Source organism: Dipodomys merriami, unplaced genomic scaffold, assembly GCF_024711535.1.
Source record: "Dipodomys merriami isolate MVZ:Mamm:240054 unplaced genomic scaffold, mDipMer1.0.p SCAF_60, whole genome shotgun sequence".
Taxonomy (NCBI): domain Eukaryota; kingdom Metazoa; phylum Chordata; class Mammalia; order Rodentia; family Heteromyidae; genus Dipodomys; species Dipodomys merriami.
The window spans coordinates 4,257,501-4,275,606 of NW_027206180.1; the positions used below are offsets into that span (position 1 = coordinate 4,257,501).

General features: G+C 50.3%; 1 protein-coding gene across 1 annotated transcript in view; it reads right to left on the bottom strand.

The window, feature by feature from the left end:
- Window positions 1-1,178: 1,178 nt before the first annotated feature.
- Abat (4-aminobutyrate aminotransferase) overlaps window positions 1,179-18,106 on the bottom strand; it is a 49,560-nt gene continuing 32,632 nt past the window's right edge. The window contains exons 7-16 of the mRNA XM_070003511.1: window positions 13,373-13,453; window positions 12,634-12,726; window positions 12,245-12,307; window positions 10,538-10,601; window positions 9,708-9,856; window positions 8,233-8,370; window positions 7,459-7,626; window positions 5,655-5,801; window positions 5,445-5,556; window positions 1,179-4,361 (exon numbers count right to left, since the gene is read on the bottom strand). Coding sequence (XP_069859612.1) covers window positions 4,240-4,361; window positions 5,445-5,556; window positions 5,655-5,801; window positions 7,459-7,626; window positions 8,233-8,370; window positions 9,708-9,856; window positions 10,538-10,601; window positions 12,245-12,307; window positions 12,634-12,726; window positions 13,373-13,453 — 1,137 coding nt within the window. The 3' untranslated portion in view covers window positions 1,179-4,239. The remainder of the gene's footprint in view (window positions 4,362-5,444; window positions 5,557-5,654; window positions 5,802-7,458; window positions 7,627-8,232; window positions 8,371-9,707; window positions 9,857-10,537; window positions 10,602-12,244; window positions 12,308-12,633; window positions 12,727-13,372; window positions 13,454-18,106) is intronic.

Below are 18,106 nucleotides of genomic sequence, written 5' to 3' on the forward strand. Positions count from 1 at the left end.
GGGTTTCATTATGAAGCCCAGGCTGGCTTCAAACTCACCATCTTCCTGCCTCCCTGAGCCTCTTGAGTCTGGAGTTACCAGTGGGAACCACCAAGCCTGGCTAGCATTGGGACTGGGTTTAAGGTGATTGCTAAGTGCATACAATGTGGAGGCTAGCGATCCTGCCTTTGAGATTCTGGATTTCTTTATACTATCACTGCTGTCTTCATCCAGGACACAGGCCATTGTGATCACGATAGAGCCCTGCTCCCAGCTCCTGTTCTTTCATGCTGAACCCTTGGGGATCTTTCTTTTTGGTCTGAGCCTTGCACTTGTTAGGCAAACGCCCTTCAACCCTTTGTCATTTCATTTATTTATGTATTTGTTTATTTTTGTCAGTCATGGGGCTTGAACTCTTGGCCATCCACTTTGAGCCATACTGTGTGATTAAGCTAAGAGTCTCATGGGGACTTTCCTGCCTGGGCTGGATTTGAACCACAATCCTCAGATCTCAGCTTTCTGAGTAGCTAGGATTGCAGGTGTGAGCCACTGGTGCCTGATGCATTTAGTTTTTAAAAATATCCTGTGCTCAGACCATGGGTAGACTCCTCTGCTTCCACGTCCTGAGCAGCTGGGATTACAGGTGTGAGTCACAAGCCTGATGCAAACTTGTGTTCTCCTAAATACCCTTGGGTGAATTCCTTCCTCCAATCCTTGCTGTATCACCAGCATGGGTCGCTCTGTGCCGGGGTGAGGAAGAAGGTCCAGCTGCATCTCTCTCCCTCTCCTTGTGACCTGGCAGTACTGACCTCAGAGACGATAGCCTCACCCTGTTCTCTGGTTCTGAAATGCTCCCTCTTCCTTCCATCCCTCTGCTCAGCCACGCCAGCAGTTCTTGCTCATCCCTGAAAACAAAACGCAGGGCTTGACTCCTCCCCTGCCCTCCCCAAGGGTCTGGCTCTTACGTGCCGACACCATCCCGGCATCTGCCGTAAATACTAGGTGTTTACGACACTTCTGCTAGAACGTGAGTTCACTTTCTGCATTCATCCTGCTGTCCCTTTCTATGACTTGTCCTAAATGAAGCTTTCTCCAAGTTGTATCTAAGGAACGTATACTACATGTGCCATCAACACATGTCAAAGAATTATTTAACAAATCCATTTCCAACCCAAAGAAATCCACAGTCACCATAACACTTCCATTATAAATATCTTTTTTTTTTTTTAATTCAAGAACACTGATTAACACAGGAAACAGATTTAATTCACGGAATTGGCATCTGATCACCAGAGACGTGGAGACGTGTTAGATTTCTGTAGTAATTGGCATGGTCAACAAAGTATAGTAAACAAGATCACTTTGTATGAGTTTAAGTCTGCGATAGTCCTAGCTATGGTTTCTACCATGAGCTGATATGGACAGATAGATAGAGCTAGGTAGGTGTAGCTGTATAGATACATCAACATTGTGCACAGTTTTGCATGGTTACTGAGCGTCAGTAAAAATCATAAAAAAAAACCAAACCCACATTTATAATAAAAGACAGAATGTGCTAAGATTGGCTAGTATTGGACTTTGTACTCTGGAAGAGACAAGACTCACTCAAGACATGTATTAAACTCTATGGCAATAATGTCTGATGGTTTGTTTCCAGATCATCAGCCTCAGCAGTACTCGGTCCAGGTCTTAGCCCTGGACAGTGGCCTGTCGGGTTCTCGGGCCTTCTACCAACCTCTTCCAAGTTTCTACAGTTGTGAGCTTGCTTGGCCCCCAAATTCTTTTCCTTAGAATTCATTCAGCTAAACTCCTCACCCCCAAGAAGTGATCTCAAAAACACACTGTACCCCAAGTTGAACAGAAGTTGTAAGTAAATGGCTTAATTTTTTTTTTAAACGAGAAGTGAACTTTTCTTGATGTATCTGGAAATAACTTTTCAGAGGAAGGGAGTGTAATGTCTCTGCCAATGCCTTACTGAAAGCAAAGTATTTGAAGAGGTCCTGACTTAAAACCCTTTAAACTCCAAGAGCTTACTGAATATCTAGAATCTCAGGAGAGGCCAAACTCCAGCCAGTGAAGGAATTTTGGTTTGTTCTGGCATTTTTCTTATTGGCTAAGTAAGACCCAGAACTGATGACGTCCCTTTATACACACCGTTCCTTCCCTGCAACGCACTTCCCTAACCCATCTGCTTGGTGAACTCTTGCTCATTCTACAAAACCCTTCCCAGCCATCACATCTCCTGATTGCTCCTCTGAGCCTTGGGCAATTCAATACTGACTTTTTTTTTTTTTTTTTTCTGTCAGTCTTAAGGGCTTCATCTCAGGGTTTGGGCTCTGTCCCTGAGCATTGTCACTCAAGGCTAGTGCTCTACCAGTTTGAGCCACTGCCTCACGGTTTTCTGGTGGCTAATTGGGGAGATGTGTTATGAGCTTTCCTGCCCGGACTGGCTTTGAAGCATGATCCTCAGATCTCAGCCACCTGAGTAGCTAGGATGACAGGCGTGAGCCACTGGTACCTGGTGAGGCTGACTTCTTGATGATTCTCTACCTCTGCACTCGTTGCTCTGGTTCACTTCCTAGTTTAAGGGCCTGGGTTTCCAGGCCCTTGAGTTGCTTGAGAGCAGAGACTCATGTTTGAGTTCTCAGTGCTCAGGGCAGGGTTCTGGGGTGGCACAGGTGAGCAAATGATTGGTGCAGAGATACCCACAGGGACGAGTCAGGCCTTACAGGGAGAAGGCAGACGTCTTTATGAAGTTGGCACTGCCAATGAACTGGACTGTGGTAACTGGCCATAGCTGTGGTCTAGGGTCTGCCATGTATCAGAGCGTGTGTGTGTGCATGTGTGTGTGTGTGTGTGTGTGTGGTGGCCTCCTCTCAAGGGAGCACCTACCCGTCCTCTCTCGGTCTGCCTGCTCAAGAACCGTCTTCACTAGTAGAGCTGTGGCTCCATGTGGTAGAGCGCTAGCCTTGAGTGGAAGAGCTCAGGGACAGCGCCCAGGCCCTGAGTTCAAGCCCCGCAACCACCAAAACCAAAAACAAAGAAAAAAAAAAGGTAAGCAAGAACTGTCTCTCTTTGGAGGATCAGGTACTTCTGTAGAACATCTGAGGTTTAGTCGGTTCCAAGATCCTCTCCCCGCCCCCTAACCCCAGCCAATACTCAGCCTGGCCTGCAATCCGTGCACCAGCTTGGTCATGAATCTCCAAACTCAGGCATCTCAGGAAAATCTGAGTTCAGGGGCAAGTTTAAAGAAACTACCTTGCATCTAAGTCTACCTACCTTCCCCTCCACTCCCCCGCCCCATGCACGGAGAACCTTCCATTCCATTGAGAAGAAATCTAGTCCCCCCCGTGGCTCCCTCTGATAGAACAGAAGGAAGGTGGATAAACCAAAGCTGGAGAAAAGAGGTTAGAGGTCAGGGGTCAGAGGTCAGAAGCCCCAAGGTCCTGGGAGAGATGATGAAGTGGTTTTGTATCCCCTCGACTTTGGGCTTGTGCTTTTAACTCTTGGAGGGAGGGGTCAAGTAAACACTCGGGCTGCAGCTCTCTCCCATCCACCCCCACAACCCCAGGTCTAGGCTGGCATTTAGAAGCGAGGACGGAATTCAGTGATGTCACCCACAGTTCCCCCCAGAGCCAAATTCACAGTCCAGAGGCATTGCCAGTGAAGCGAAGGGAGTGGTCTCCCCCTCCAGCAGGCCAGGGCCCCCTCCCCCTCCCCACGCTCAGCCCTTCCCCACCTTGCCGCCTTCCCATGGGCCGTCCAGTCCCTGGCTGAGCTGGGTACGGATGCTTGGAGCTCCACACCGGATGAAAAGTGGGGGCAAGGGAGTCACCACAAAGGACACTGGAGACGGACCAGAACCCAAGGGTCCCAGTCTCAGATGGGCTTCCAAAGGAGCCCTTAGGGTTGGTCAAGGATGGGTAGAAAGATGACCAGGTGGCCAGGACACCACGGTCTTTTCTAAGACGATGGCCAAGGCTCAAGCAGAGTTTCTGGAGTTTAACCAATGCGATCATTAGTTGTGCAAAGAGGAAAATCAAGAGCGGCCTCTCCCTTCCTCTCCTTCCCTCTCTCTTCCCACCCCCCCACATCTCTTTCTCTCTTGCTACCACCACCATCTCCTCCACACAAATAACCCTTCATTTATGCTCTTCTCGCCTCTGATACTTTTTAAGTGAAAACATGAATTAGGCAAACTAATCAATTTGACAACTGTTGAGCTTGGAGCTTCCTCCGAGCGCCGTGGAAATGGCTTCTTTACTTGAAGTCAGCTAGGATGTCGCTAAAGATGTTGAGGAACAGGTGAGCATGGTGATCCCTGAAGACCAGCGTGGGGCGGAAACGGATGGATTTGTCGCCGCAGCCCCCCAACACCACACCTGGAGGGAAAGGCCGGGGCAGGTTAGCTCTGTGGGATCCTCAGACCGCACGGGGGACAGGAATCAGGGAGTGCTGGCTGCATTGAGACACCCGCCATCTGGCCGTCCTTCCACCAGCCAGCCATCTTTCCTTCTTCTCTTCTTTCCTTTGCTCCACAGTGTAAACTAAGCTGATCTTTGACTCACTTTATAAAGCCCAGGCTGGCCTCCAATTCCTGGTTCTCCAGCCTCAGCCTCCCAATGGCTGATTATAGGCATGAGCCAGCCACCATGCCCAGTACCTGCTAACTTTTGAGTACCTGTTCTCCTCCTCCTAAACATTGTTGGGTGATGAAAAAAAAATTGCTGGGCACCAGTGGCTCACGTCTGTAATCCTAGCCATTCAGGAGGCTGAGATCTGAGGATCACAGTTTGAAGCCAGTTCTGGGCAGAAAAGTCCCCTCGAGACTCTTATCTCCAATGAACCACTCAAAAACTGGAAGTGGAACTGTGGCTCAAAGAGGTAGCTTGCTGGCATTGAGCACAAAGAAGCTCAGGGACAGCACCCAGGCCCTGAGGTCAAGTCCCACAATTGATGAAAAAAGAAAAAAAAAAAAGTCCTGAGATAAAGTCTTTGCCTGCCAGAAACTCCTGGGGAGCAGGGAAAAAGAAAATAAGCAAGCCAGTGGATTATAGAAATGCAGGCAACAACAGAAGCGAGTGAGGACTGGCTCAGGGGTAGAGTGCTTGCCTTGCATACTTGAAGCCCTGGGTTCAATTCCTTAGCACCACATACACAGAAAAAGCCAGAAGGGGTACTGTGGCTCAGGCAGTAGAGCACTAGCCTTGAGCTAAAAGCTCAGGGATAGTGCCCAGGCTCCGAGTTCAAGCCCCAGAACTGGCAAAAAATGAAAGCAAACCCAGAAGAACCCACCGAAGCACGTGGAAGGGGCTTAAGCTATGGCTGAAATCTCTCCAAGAGCCTCTCTTGTTTAGAGAAGGAAGTCAGGAGCGCTGTGGTGTAGCTCGGTGGCAGCGTCTGCCCCACACCAGCTACGGCTGGGCACTGCCCAGGCTCCCTGTCTCCTCCCCGGACTTCCTTACCTTTGTTTCTGGCCAGTAAAATGAATTTATTCCGTATGGATTCATCTGGAGTGTCAAAGGAGCAGAAGGTGCCTCGTCCTCTTACCCTGCTGATGAACTCGGGGTACCGGGCCTGTAGAGGGGAGACAGAGAGAGAGAGAGAGAGATCAAAGAGTCAGCATGGCCAGAAGGGCAGTGGCAGATGCGAGGGGGGTGGGGGCGGCAGAGCACCTGGAGGTCCAGCAGCCCCGCCAGCAGGGCCTTCCCCGCATGCGTCACGTTGTTCAGCAGGTCCTCGCGGTTGATGACGTTGATGACCTCGGCCAGAAGCAGGTTCTTGGACGGGTCCCCCAACCAGGTGTTGAAGATCCGGTAAGGCTGGAAGGAAGCTGGGCGTCAGGACGCGTCTCAGCCTCATCCCCAGAGACCAGACGCGCCTCCTCCGGTGGAAAGGAGGGAAACGAACCCAAGGAGCGTCTCCCAGGCGGGGGGGGGGGGGATAACACACAGCACCTCATTGCAGTCCAATTTAAGCACTAAAGGCAGGTGCTGTTGTGGGAACCCTTGGTCCCCGGCCCAGCAGAGCCTGGTTCCTTAGAGGCGGTCATTAAGGAGGATTCGTTCTGAAACGTTTCTGTCACTGTGTGAAATCCTTGCGTGCACTCACACAGACTGACATGCTAAGACATTACCGGGCGCCGGTGGCTCACGCCTGTCATCCTAGCTACTCAGGAGGCTGAGATCTGAGGATCACTGTTCAACACCAGCCCAGGCAGGAAAGTCCACGAGACTCTAATCTCCAAAGAACCACCAGAAAACCAGAAGTAGACTGTGATAGTATGCTAGCCTTGAGCATAGAAGCTCAGAGATAGTGTCCAGGCCCTGAGTTCAAGCCCCATAAAAAGCTAAGCCATCACTGGACAATATGGTCTTATGATTGGCTGGGGCCTATCTGTACCTACAAACCCTGTTTTTTGTGCGTTTGTGTCAGTCCTGGGGCTTGAACTAACCCGAGGCCTCGGTGCTGTCCCTGTCCCTGAGGTGGTGACTTTGTTGCTGTTTTTGTTTTCTTTTTCCTTCTTGTGGGTTGTGGGGCTTGAACTCTGGGCCTGGGCGCTTTCCCTGTGCTCTTCAACTCAAGGTGAGTGCTCTACCACTTGAGCCACAGCGCCACTTCCAGTTTTCTAGTGGTTTACTAGAGATAAGAGTCTCACGGACTTTCCTGCCTGGGCTGGCTTTGAACCGAGATCCTCAGATCTCAGCCTCCTGAGTAGCTAGGATGACAGGCGTGAGCCACTGACGCCCAGCTCTCTTTTCTTTTTGTCTTGTTTGTTCATTTATCTGTCTTTGAAAAGTAAGGTGAGAGGGTACAGAAACGGAGGGACAAAGGGTGAACAAATGAAGCAATGCTCCTCAGTAGACACTATGTGGAAAATGAACTCTACAACTTGTGGGTGGCAACGGGAGAGAAAAACTGGGAGAGAGGGAAGGGAGTGACACTGTCCACAAAGAAATGTACTCATTACCTGACTTAGGTAACTGTAGCCTCTCTGTACATCATCTTTATGATAGCAATATTTTTTTTAAAAGAGCACGTACTTGGCTAGACTGTCACAATGGACGTGGGTACAGAGTAGTAGGGGTTCATATTATGGTTTGTGCACACCAGGAGATTGCCCTGGACGGCGATAAACACAGGGTGATGCTTGCTGGGCCTTAGAAACCTCTGCAGCTGGCTGGGAAGGTGGCTCAGTAGTAGAGTGCTTGCCTCGCATGCATGAGGACCTGGGTTCGATTCCTCAGCACCACATACACAGAAAAAGCCGGAAGTGGCGCTGTGGCTCAAGTGGTAGGGCGCTAGCCTTGAGCTGAAGAGCTGAGGGACAGCGCCCAGGCCCAGAGTTCAGGCCCCACGACCGACAAAAGATAAATTAATTAAAAATAAAAAAGAAAACCTCTGCAGCACGTCAAGGCTCAATACTTCCTTCTTGTGAGGAAGGGGTACGGGGAGTTGCGGGGAAGGGCTCTAACTCACTGCGCTGGGCCGGAACTCCTCCTTGTGGAAGAAGCCCCCGGTCATCATCTTCTTGCTGAAGGTTATCACATCTGCCGGGTCATCCAAACCCCAGTGTTCGTGGGCCCAGAACTTTCCAGTGCAGCCCCCTCCAGTCTGGACCTCATCCACCAAGAAAGCGCAGCCATGCTGGCCAGAGAGAGGAGCAAGGGAGGAACAATCAACACTTGGAACAGTCCAGCGGTCCCCTGGCCTCCCCAAACAACCAACCACCTAACCCCAGTCCAGCAGGACATGGTTGTTTTTGATTTTGGTTTTTTATGTCAGTGGTGGAGCTTGGCGGTCTATACCTGCTATCCCAGTATGGGGAAGGTACAATAGATGAGCGCAGCGCTCTGTGCCTGTCACTCCCAAGGATACAAGAGAAACACAAATAGGAGGATCACAGTCCAGGCTGGGCCGGGTGTAAAGCAAGAAACTACTTCCAAATTCACCAAACGCAAAGAGGGACTGGAAGTGTTGTTCAAATGACAGTACACCTGCCTGGCCAGCTCAAGACCATGAGTTCAACCCTCAGTACTGCCAGCAAAAAGGAAAAAGAAGAGACTGAGGATTCTGCGGGGACCTGCTGGTTTATTTCTGTTCTCTTGTGCTGCTGGGGATGGAACCCAGGATCCCGAGCACGCTGGGCAATTGGTGTAGCACCGAGCACCACCTCCCCAGCCCTCATCCCACACAGACCCCCAAAATAATACTAGAGTCAACTCTCTCCACTCCCCCTTCCAGTCCTCTCACCTTCCTGGCAATGTCCCTCAGCTTCCTGAAGAAGTCATCTGACGCGTGGTTGTCTCCACCCTCAGACTGGATGGGCTCCACAATGATCCCCGCCACCGTCTTCTTCTTTTTCCGATACTTCACGATCAGATCCTCCACCTGTACCCCAAGGGGACAAATGACAATGGGTTGGCCCAGGCTTTTGAGTAGCACTCAAGGAAAGGGACATCGGGGCTTTCCAGAAAGCCCTGGAGATTCGACGGAAGAATGCGTTAGGAGCCCAACGTGTGGCTGGGAATGTGGCCTCCCTGGGACGGGAAGTGGCATCCAAGGGGGAGATACAAAGATCGAGCCTTCCGAAGCCTCAATCACCAGCAAGGATGTAATGAAAGAGTAGGGATGGTAACTGGAGGCTGTTGCTGTGACTGCTTTCTTATCGTTGCCTTATGTGGGTGTGAGAGTCTCTGGGGCAGAATGTGAGATGTGGTCTCATTTTACACAGAGACACCCACTCGTCTGTAGTGAGAGCGATTCCATCGGTGGGTGCAGAAGGGGGCTGGGAGGGCATGGATGCCCCATCAGACTGACCTGAGCAAATTGTCCAGGGTGATCAGAAACCCCTGCTTGGGGTGATGGTGTATTCATTTATTTCTCAAGATTTATTGAACTCAACGTTCACCCGGTAGCAGTAATGTTGCGGAACTTATACCGGTCATCTGACATATAGTTAGTCCTGAATGAGCCAACTATACATGCATTATTTCAAAAGCTTTGTGTGAGGGCTGGGAAGGTGGCTTAGTGGTAGAGTGCTCGCTAGCATGCATGAAGCCCTGCGTTTTATTCCTCAGTTCCACATACACAGAAAAAGCTGGAAGTGTCACTGTGGCTCAAGTGGTAGAGTGCTAGCCTTGAGCAAAAGAAGCTCAGGGACAGCGCCTAGGCCCCGAGTTCAAGCCCCACAACTGGCAAAAAAAAAAATCTTTGTGGGGGGGAAAAAAAGTACCTCATTGGTAGTGTTTAAATATTACTCACGTGTTGACACAATATATTAAGTTCAATAAAATGCTTTTAAAATTAATCTCACCGTTTTATTTATTTTTTGTTGTTGTTGATTGGGGAGCTTGAACTCAGGGCCTGGACACTATCCCTGAGCTCTTTTTGCTCAAGGCTAACACTCTGCCACTTTGAACCACAGCACCACTTCCAGATTTCTGTGGATAGTTGGGGATAACAGCCTCACAAACTTTCCTGCCCAGGCTGGCTTTGAACCTTGATCCTCAGATTTCAGCTTCCTGGGTAGCTAGGATGACAGGCGTGAGCCACTGGTATCCAGCTTCCTTTTTATTTATTTTTAAACATGATGACTAGAAATGCTATCCTGGGGACTGGAGGTGTGGTTCAGGTGGTAGAACACCTGCCTAGTGAGTGCCAGGCTCTGAGTTCAAGGAGGGGGCAGGGGTGGGGGAGAGGTGGGGAGGAAATGGAGCCTGGGTTACCTCCTCCAGACAGCGGGCCTCTTCCTGTTCGTTGTCCTTGACAAAGTCCTCCAGAGGGTACTTCAGCCTTGGGAAGGGTGCGATGGGCCAGTCAAAGGAGGGGATGTCGATCTTGTGAATGGCTTTGGAGTGTGTGGTCGCTAAGCAACCTGAGTCCAGCAAAACAGAAAGGATGAATGCTTGGTGCGGGGCAGTGGAAGACAGCTGGGTGAAGGTGGCTCAGGCCTGTCATCCTAGCTACTCTGGAGGCTGAGATCTGAGGATCACAATTCCAAGCCAACTCAGGAAAGTCTCTGAGACTCTCATCTCCAGTTACCCAGTAAAAAGCAGGAGGTGGAGCTGTGGCTCAAGAGGTAGTATGCTAACCTTGAGCAAGACAGTTCAAGCCTCATGACTATAACCCTTCATCCTCAAAAAGGAGAAGATGACAGTGTGGACGTGAAATCCCCCCGGGGTCCTATGGCCTGCAAATCCTCACCTTTGTTACACACCAAAGCAGAATTTGTGTGTGTGTGTGTGTGTGTGTGTGTGTGTGTGTGTGTGTGTGTGTGTGTGTGTGTGTGTGTGTGTGTGTGTTTGCTTTATGACTTATCACAGAAGGCAAAGAGCCTCTGAAGATGGGAAATAATAATATCACATCCTGGCTCTGTCTTTGAGTGACCTTGGAAAGTTCTTTCCTTTGCTGATCCTCCAGGCCCCTCAGCTGGGAGCGTGTGGGATGCCAACGGACAGAAACCACGGATGGCAGAGCCACAGTGGCCATCACGACGGACTGTTGCAGTTATTATGACTCCGAAGGCCCCTGTGGGACCACGCGGGTCCCTCCTTACCCATGGTCCTCCCGTGGAACGCGCCCATGAAGGAGAGCATGCTGTAGTCGGGACAACCGGGGGCCTAGAACCAAGAAACATGGCCATCAGTCACAGCTGTGCGATAGGCTTAGCCCTGGGCAGCACTGTGCTGCCTGGTTAACTGGAGGAGACAGGAATCCATTGAGAAGACGGGGGCCACACACCTGGGACCTCTGAGATGTGTATTGCTCACGTATGAATTGACATCTACTGAGCCAGGAAGTGGAGAACCACACCTTCCCCTCCCACACTGCAGCTACCCATTTCCAGGTACTCCCAGCCTTGCTCCCAACAAACCTTTAAAAGCTCACTCAGAAAAAAAACAGCAGAGGCATCAAGACTCCTCCCACCAAGGCCCTTTCAACCAATGCCCTTCCTACCAAGGCTCCTCCCACCAAGGCCCCTCCAACCAGAGTCCTTCTCACCCACAGATGCCCTGCCCACCAAGGCCCCTCCCACCAAGGCCCCTCCAACCAGAGTCCTTCTCACCCACAGATGCCCTGCCCACCAAGGCCCCTCCCACCAAGGCCCCTCCAACCAGAGTCCTTCTCACCCACAGATGCTCTGCCCATCAAGGCCCCTCCCTCCTAGGCTCTGTAGTACATCCCCTAAGACCAAGAACTCTAAGACCTCCTCCCAACCAATTCTGAAATATTTTTGTCATGTTTTTTTTGTTGTTCATTTCCCAATTATACATGCAGATCACTAAGCATATTTGGACACAACTAGTAAAACTGTGAAATAAAATCTGAAAATGTTTGGCTGGGAAGGTGGCTCAGTGGTAGAGTGCTTGCCTTGCATGCATGAGGCCCTGGGTTTGATTCCTCAGCACCACATAAGCAGAAAAAGCCGGAAGTGGTGCTGTGGTTCAAGTGGTAGAGTGCTCGCCTTGAGCTGAAGGACTGAGGGACAGCCAGCACCCCAAATCTGAAAATGTTGATAGAATAAGATATTCACCAAAGCTGGGCACTGGTGGCTCACACCTATAATCCTAGCTACTGAGGAGGCTGAGATCTGAGGATCATGGTTCAAAGCCAGCCTGGGCAAGGAAAGTCCGTGAGATTCTCATCTCCAATAAACCACTAGAAAACTGGAAGTGGCACTGTGGCTCAAGCGGTAGAGTAATAGCCTTGAGCTGAAGAGCTGAGGGACAGCACCCAGGCCCAGAGTTCAAGCCCCATGACCGACAAAAAAAAAAAAAAAAAAAAAGATATCCACCAAGATAGAGGAAACACCCACGGAGATAGAACAAAAGCCCATTAAAAAAAAATAAGCGGGCATGTGGGAGAGTGGGGACGGAGAAGGCTGAGGCAAGAAGATAATGGTGTATTTTTGTTAGAATTGAACTCAAGGCCTTGCACCCACCAGGCAGGCACTTTACCACTTGAACCATGCCCCCAGTCCCAAGTCTTCATGTTTTGGGGACCCCCTCCTAACTAAGGAACACAGGGTCCATCGACCAGCATCATTCAACCTGAATTAGCTGGAGAAAGTTAGTGAAGGTATGGCTTGAGAAGTGGAGCCTCAGCATGTACCTGCAGGTGTACACACACACACACACACACACACACACACACACACACACACACACACACACACACACACACACACACACACACACACACACACACACACACACACACCCCTTCTCAGCCCGCAGAGGCCACGAGGCCTAGCTGTACCTACCTGGTTAATCATGCAGCTGTCTAGTTCCTCTTTGGAGAACCCCCTCTGACCTCTTTCCTTGTTCTGCCCAAACAGAAGAGAACACATTGTGAGATGCTTTCAAGAGCGGCTGCCGGGACCACCTCCACGGTGTGTGGTGCTTGCAGAGGAAGAAACAGATACCCCCACGCACATTCCGATGCATTCCTGTCCTATGAGCCATGACGGATTCACTGACGCCAGGAAACCCAGCATCCTTACGCTGAGTAGATTTGCGCAGCGCTGGCCTTTTGCGCTACATCACGCTGAGCTGTGGGGAAATCTCCATCCGGGGCCTTGCTATCTTTTAGTCCTGACTATTGAGGTGTGTGGTTGGAGGAGAGTGTGCGTGCTCATGGCCCAGATCTTACCCTGTACCACATGAAGATGGTCTTGAATGCGTTTTCGTTGGAGCAGGAGCCGCAGGCCATGGTCATGAGCTGAGACATCCCTTTGGGGGCCACCTGTGGAAGGAGGCCCAGGGAGGTAGAGAGGAAGAGAGAAAAGTGGGGGAGGGGAGCTGGGATGGGCTGAAGGCTGACACACTACCAGCACAAAATAAGAATTTCTCCATTTTTGATGTCACTTATTCCATGCTATTATATAAAAACGTGGCCCTAGACAGGTGCTGGTGGCTCACACCGGTCATCCTAGCTACTTAGGGGGCTGAGATCTGAAGATCACAGTTCGAAGCCAGCCCAGGCAGAAAAGTACCCATGAGACTCTTATCTCCAATGAACCACTCAAAAACCAGAAGTGGTGCTGTGGCTCAAAGTGGTAGAGCACTAGGCTTGAGCAAAAGAGCTCAGGGACAGTGCCCTGAGTTCAAGTCCCACAACTGACAACAAACAAACAAACAAACAAACAAACAAACCATAGCCTTGTATTTCAGGAAAGTCCATGCATTCATAAGATTTCATTCCAGAGTCTGTTTAGTTAAGGGGGGGTCTGTAAAAGTGCTAGGTCAGAAGCCAAAACTATTCATATGAAGTTAGTTTACTTGAGCACAGGAAACTAGATTTCAGCAGCCACGCCCTACCGACTCTTCCTGGTTATGAATCACAAACTTTTCCCAGCAGAGAGTCTGCAAGAGTCCTTCCCTGAACTTACCGAGAGCAAGGAGTCCCGGAGCTTGTCCACGAAGTTCTCTGGAGGCAGGATGCCCAGGGCAGGTCTGTTGATAAACGTGCTCTGCAAAAGGCCAGCAGAGAAATGATGACTCTCAAACAGGCCCCAGTCCCTGCCCACCTCCTGCCTCCCCGTAGGGGAGGGGCTCAAATAAGTCTCGAATGGCATCGGGGCTGAGGGTGTTCCAGAAATATCCAGAGTGACAGAGCTCCCTGAGCTTTTTAGGGATATTCATTGGGATTCTTTCAGTTTTAAAGAAAGCATCAGTATGTTGGTTGTGATATTGCTCCATAGTTTGATAACGTGCTACTACCGAATGAACTCAAGTGGCAGGTGCAAGTATTGTGTGTGTGTGTGCACCAATGCTAGACTTGAACTCAGGGCCTTTTGTGCTCACTTGGATTTTTCTGCTCTACCACTTGAGCCATAACTCCATTTCATGGTTAATTAGAGATTAGTCTCATGGAATTTTCTGCCTGGGATGACTTTGAACCCAATCCTTGGATTTCAGACTCTTGAGTAGCTAGGATTACCGACATGAGCTACTTGTGCCCAGCTACACATTATTATTTATAACCAAAAGGAAAAACACTATTGGTGCTCAAACTTCAATGAATTAAATAAAGGGCCCTAACTCGAGGTAATATAACACAGCTATATAATCACAAGGGGGCAGGGCTTAGCTGACAGTGTTTCTAAGTTAACCAATCAGGAAGGTCTGTGCTCCTCAGTACATTTTTTAAAAAATGTCATTCATTCAGTGCCATTATATAAAAAACATGGCCTTGGGCTGGGAAGGTGGCTCAGTGGTAGAGTGCTTGCCTCGCATGCATGAGGCCCTGGGTTCGATTCCTCAGCACCACATAAGAAGAAAAAGCCAGAAGTAGTGCTGTGGCTCAAGTGGTAGAGCGCTAGCCTTGAGCTGAAGAGCTGAGGGACAGCGCCCAGGCCCAGAGTTCAGGCCCCATGACCAATATAAAACAAACAACCACCACCACCACCACCACCACCACCACCCATGGTCTTGTATTTCAAGACAGTAAAGTTCACTCACTCCCAAGCTTTCATTCCAGAGTCTGTTTAGGAGGCCCGTAAAAGTGCTAGGTCAGGAATCAAAACTATTAAGGTTAAATTAGTTACTTAAAAATCAGTGAGTTCTAACTACTTTATCCTGGAAAGGAGAAGAACATGGCCATGCCCTCCACATCCCATAGCAGGAGGGGGAGGGGCTTACACATCTCTTTTTTTTCCCCTTTGGTCAGTCATGGGGCTTGAACTTAGGGCCTGGCCACTGTCTTTGAGTTCTTTTCTGCTCAAGGCTAGCTCTCTAGCACTTTGAGCCACAGCTCCACTGCTGGTTTTGTAGTGGTTAGTGGGAGATGAGAAAGTCCAAGAGACGCTTATCTCCCACTAACCACTAGACTTTTTTTTCCCCAGGCTGGCTTCGAACCGTGATCCTCAGATCTTAGCCTCCCCAAGTAGCTAGGATGACAGAGGTGAGCCGCCAGCACTCTGCACATCCCGCTTTTGGATTTTTCTGATAAGAATAGGTATTGCACCATGGTGATGCAGGAGACTTAGTGGCAAAATTGTCTGCAGCCACTGAACTCAAAAGAAGTTGGCTTCGTATGAGACAGAGCCAGGAAAGAAAGCAGAGAGGAAAACTGAGGTTCTACAGAAGTGGGCTTGGGTGGTAAAATGCATCCGAATATGGTTCACACCTATAATCCCAGCTACTTGGGAGGCAGAGTAGGAGGATCACAAGTCTGACTGCAGCCTGGGCAAAGGGAGACCCTCATCTCAACACCAACATATAAACGGTGGCTGTAGCGCAAGTGGTGGAAGAGTTGCCCAACATTTCCCAACATTTCTATCCCCAGTCCCGAGTGGGAAAAAACACTGGTGAGTTTAGGACTTGGTCTGGACCACTAGAAATTGGGGCAGAATTCACATCGCCATGGCTTTCTGCTTTTGAAATCACCCATGTTCAGGGCTTCAAGTAGAGGAGGAAGCGGCCCCTCCTTCTTGTGAACGCTCAGGGAATTTAAGGACCAGTTACTAGAGGTCAAAGAGCGAAACAGCAGCTCACACGCAAGCTTGCTGGCTTCAGATCCCCCCGTACAACCCCAAAGATACTTTGACCTGCCCTTGGGGTCTGTGAAAGAGCAGTTCTTTCCAGCTCTGACTTGTTAAGGGAGCTCTTAAGAAATCTAATGCTGGGTGACAGTGGCTCACGCCTATAATCCTTGCTACTCAGGAGGCTGAGATCTGAGGATTGCTGTTCAAAGCCAGCCCGGGTACGAAAATCCGTGAGACTCTGATCTCCAATGAACCATCTGAAAACTGGAAGTGGCGCTGCGGCTCAAGTGGTAGAGCGCTCGCTTTGAGCTGAAGAGCTGAGTCATACTGCCCAGGCCCAGAGTTCAAGCCCCACCACCGCCAAAAAAGAAAGGAAAAAAGAAAGAAATCTGGTGCTTCAGAAGAAAGGGGTGGACCAAGCTGCTATTATGGGTTGCGAGGAAGAAGTTCCCAGAGGGGCACAGGCTGGCTGGCAAGCATGGCTGCTTATCTGGGACCAGGAAAGATGTGGGGGAGGTATTCTCGCTCAACAGAGTGTGGCATTAAGAACAGAAGAAATCTGGGACACGGAGTGGCAGAACCAAATGAGGACAGGTTCTCCATCGGCTCAGCATTCTGTGTGTGTGTGTGTCTGAAACGGGGTCCGGCTATGTCTTGCAGGCTGATCTTGAACTTGCTCCCCTCCTTCTTGCCTCCCCCTCCCAAGTGCTGGGATTACGGGCATGCAGTGCCACTCCCCAGGTTAACTCGCACAATGCCTCTCAGTCTTGGAGAGCAGAGCTGTGGGGGTGGGGAGACTTGGACATCGCAGACTGGCGTCCATCATACGTGGCCAGATCCCTTGAGGGACACCTGGTTTGGGGGTCTAAGGCCATGTGACCATGCATGCATGAGAAGGCTCAGTGCTGTAACTGCACAGTTCGGGGGATAGTGAGACCCCAGAACTGGAACCCAAGCCCAGCCTGGCAACACATGCCTGTGATTCGAAGTGAAAAAGGAATATGATTTCACTCAGGTGCAGGGGGCTCTTGCCTGTCATCCTAACTACTCAGGAGGCTGAGATCTGAGGATTGCAGTTCGAAGCCAGCCTGGGTAGAAAAGTCCACGAGTCTCTTATCTCCAATAAACTACTGAGAAAAAGCCAGAAGTGGTGCTGTGGCTTAAGTGGTAGGGTGCTAGCCTTGAGCAAAAGAAGCTCAGGGACAGCGTCTAGGCCCTGTGTTCAAGCCCACACAAAAGAACACTGGCTATAAGTGAAGCAACTAAGCAGGCCCTGAATTCAAGTTCCACTGTTGGTGCATGCATGTACACACACACACACACACACACACACACACACACACACACACACACACACACACACACACACACACAAAGTGGAATTGTAGTAGCACTCTGAAGATGAACCTGAGCAGGGTTTCCATGCACATGGGGGAGAGTAGTCCCTGCTAGAAATCCAAGTGGGAGAGGAGAGGGTTGGGGGCCAGCCTGTCACCTGCATTTCAAGTGGGCCAGGGTGCTGTGTGGGAAATCCGGACCCCTGAGTTCCCATGTCACGCGCGGTAAGGGCAGGGGGCGGGGTCTGAGTTTGCCGTGCCGGCAGCTGACATGCGAATGTGTCTGACATGATTACTGACAGTTCTTCCGGTACCAACTGCCGGAGCAGCTGGGATCTGTGGGACGTTTCACAACAAAGTGGGCTTTGAATGTAAACACCTCCCCAGATGCCTTCCAAAGACACACGTTTCCTCGGTCCCCAGGCCCTCCCGGGCAGGACTCCCCCACTTATACACAAAGCCAGAAGATGGCGCTGCCAGAGACTCCTCTTTTCTGTCAAGCATTTGAAGAGCCAGGCTCCGATGGCTCACACCTGCGGCTCAGGAGGCTGAGCTCTGAAGATCCTGCTTTGAGGCCAGCTGGGCAGGAAAATCCGCAGAGACTCTTATCTCTGATTAACCACCAGAAAGCTGGAAGTGGACCTGGGGCTTACGTGGTAGAGGGTCAGCTTTGAGTGAGAAGCTGAAGGACAGTGTCCAGGCCCTAAGTTCAAGACTCAATACTAACACACACACACACACACACACACACACACACACACACACAATCCTCAACCCCCCACCCCCAGGAAATCCTAGCCCCCAGGTAGGAAGGGGACTTTGGGAGGTGGTTAGGTCAGGGGGTGGGGACCTCATGAAGGTGTTCTTGTAAGAGAGACCCGAGGAAAGTCATGGCCGACACGCCTGCCATCCTAGTGACGTAAGAGAGGCATGAATAGGAGGATCGAGATGCGGGCTGAACCTCGCATAAAGCTCGAAAAATAATCCATGCATAAAGGATTTGGTAGTGTGGTTCAAGTGGTAGAGTACCTGTCCAAAAAGCACAAAGCCCTCAGTTCAAAATGCTCAAAGTTCCAAAAAGAAAAAGGGAGAAATTCCCATGATGAACAATGATCTGGCTCTAAAGTCATTACTAACCAAGGTAGCGAAAATCCACACTGAGCCGGGCTCCGGGGGCTCACACCTGTCATCCTAGCTACTCAGGAGGCTGAGATCTGAGGGTTGTGCTTCGAAGCCAGCCCAGGCTGAAAAGTCTGTGAGACTCTTATCTCCAATGAACAACTCAGAAAAAGCCAGAAGT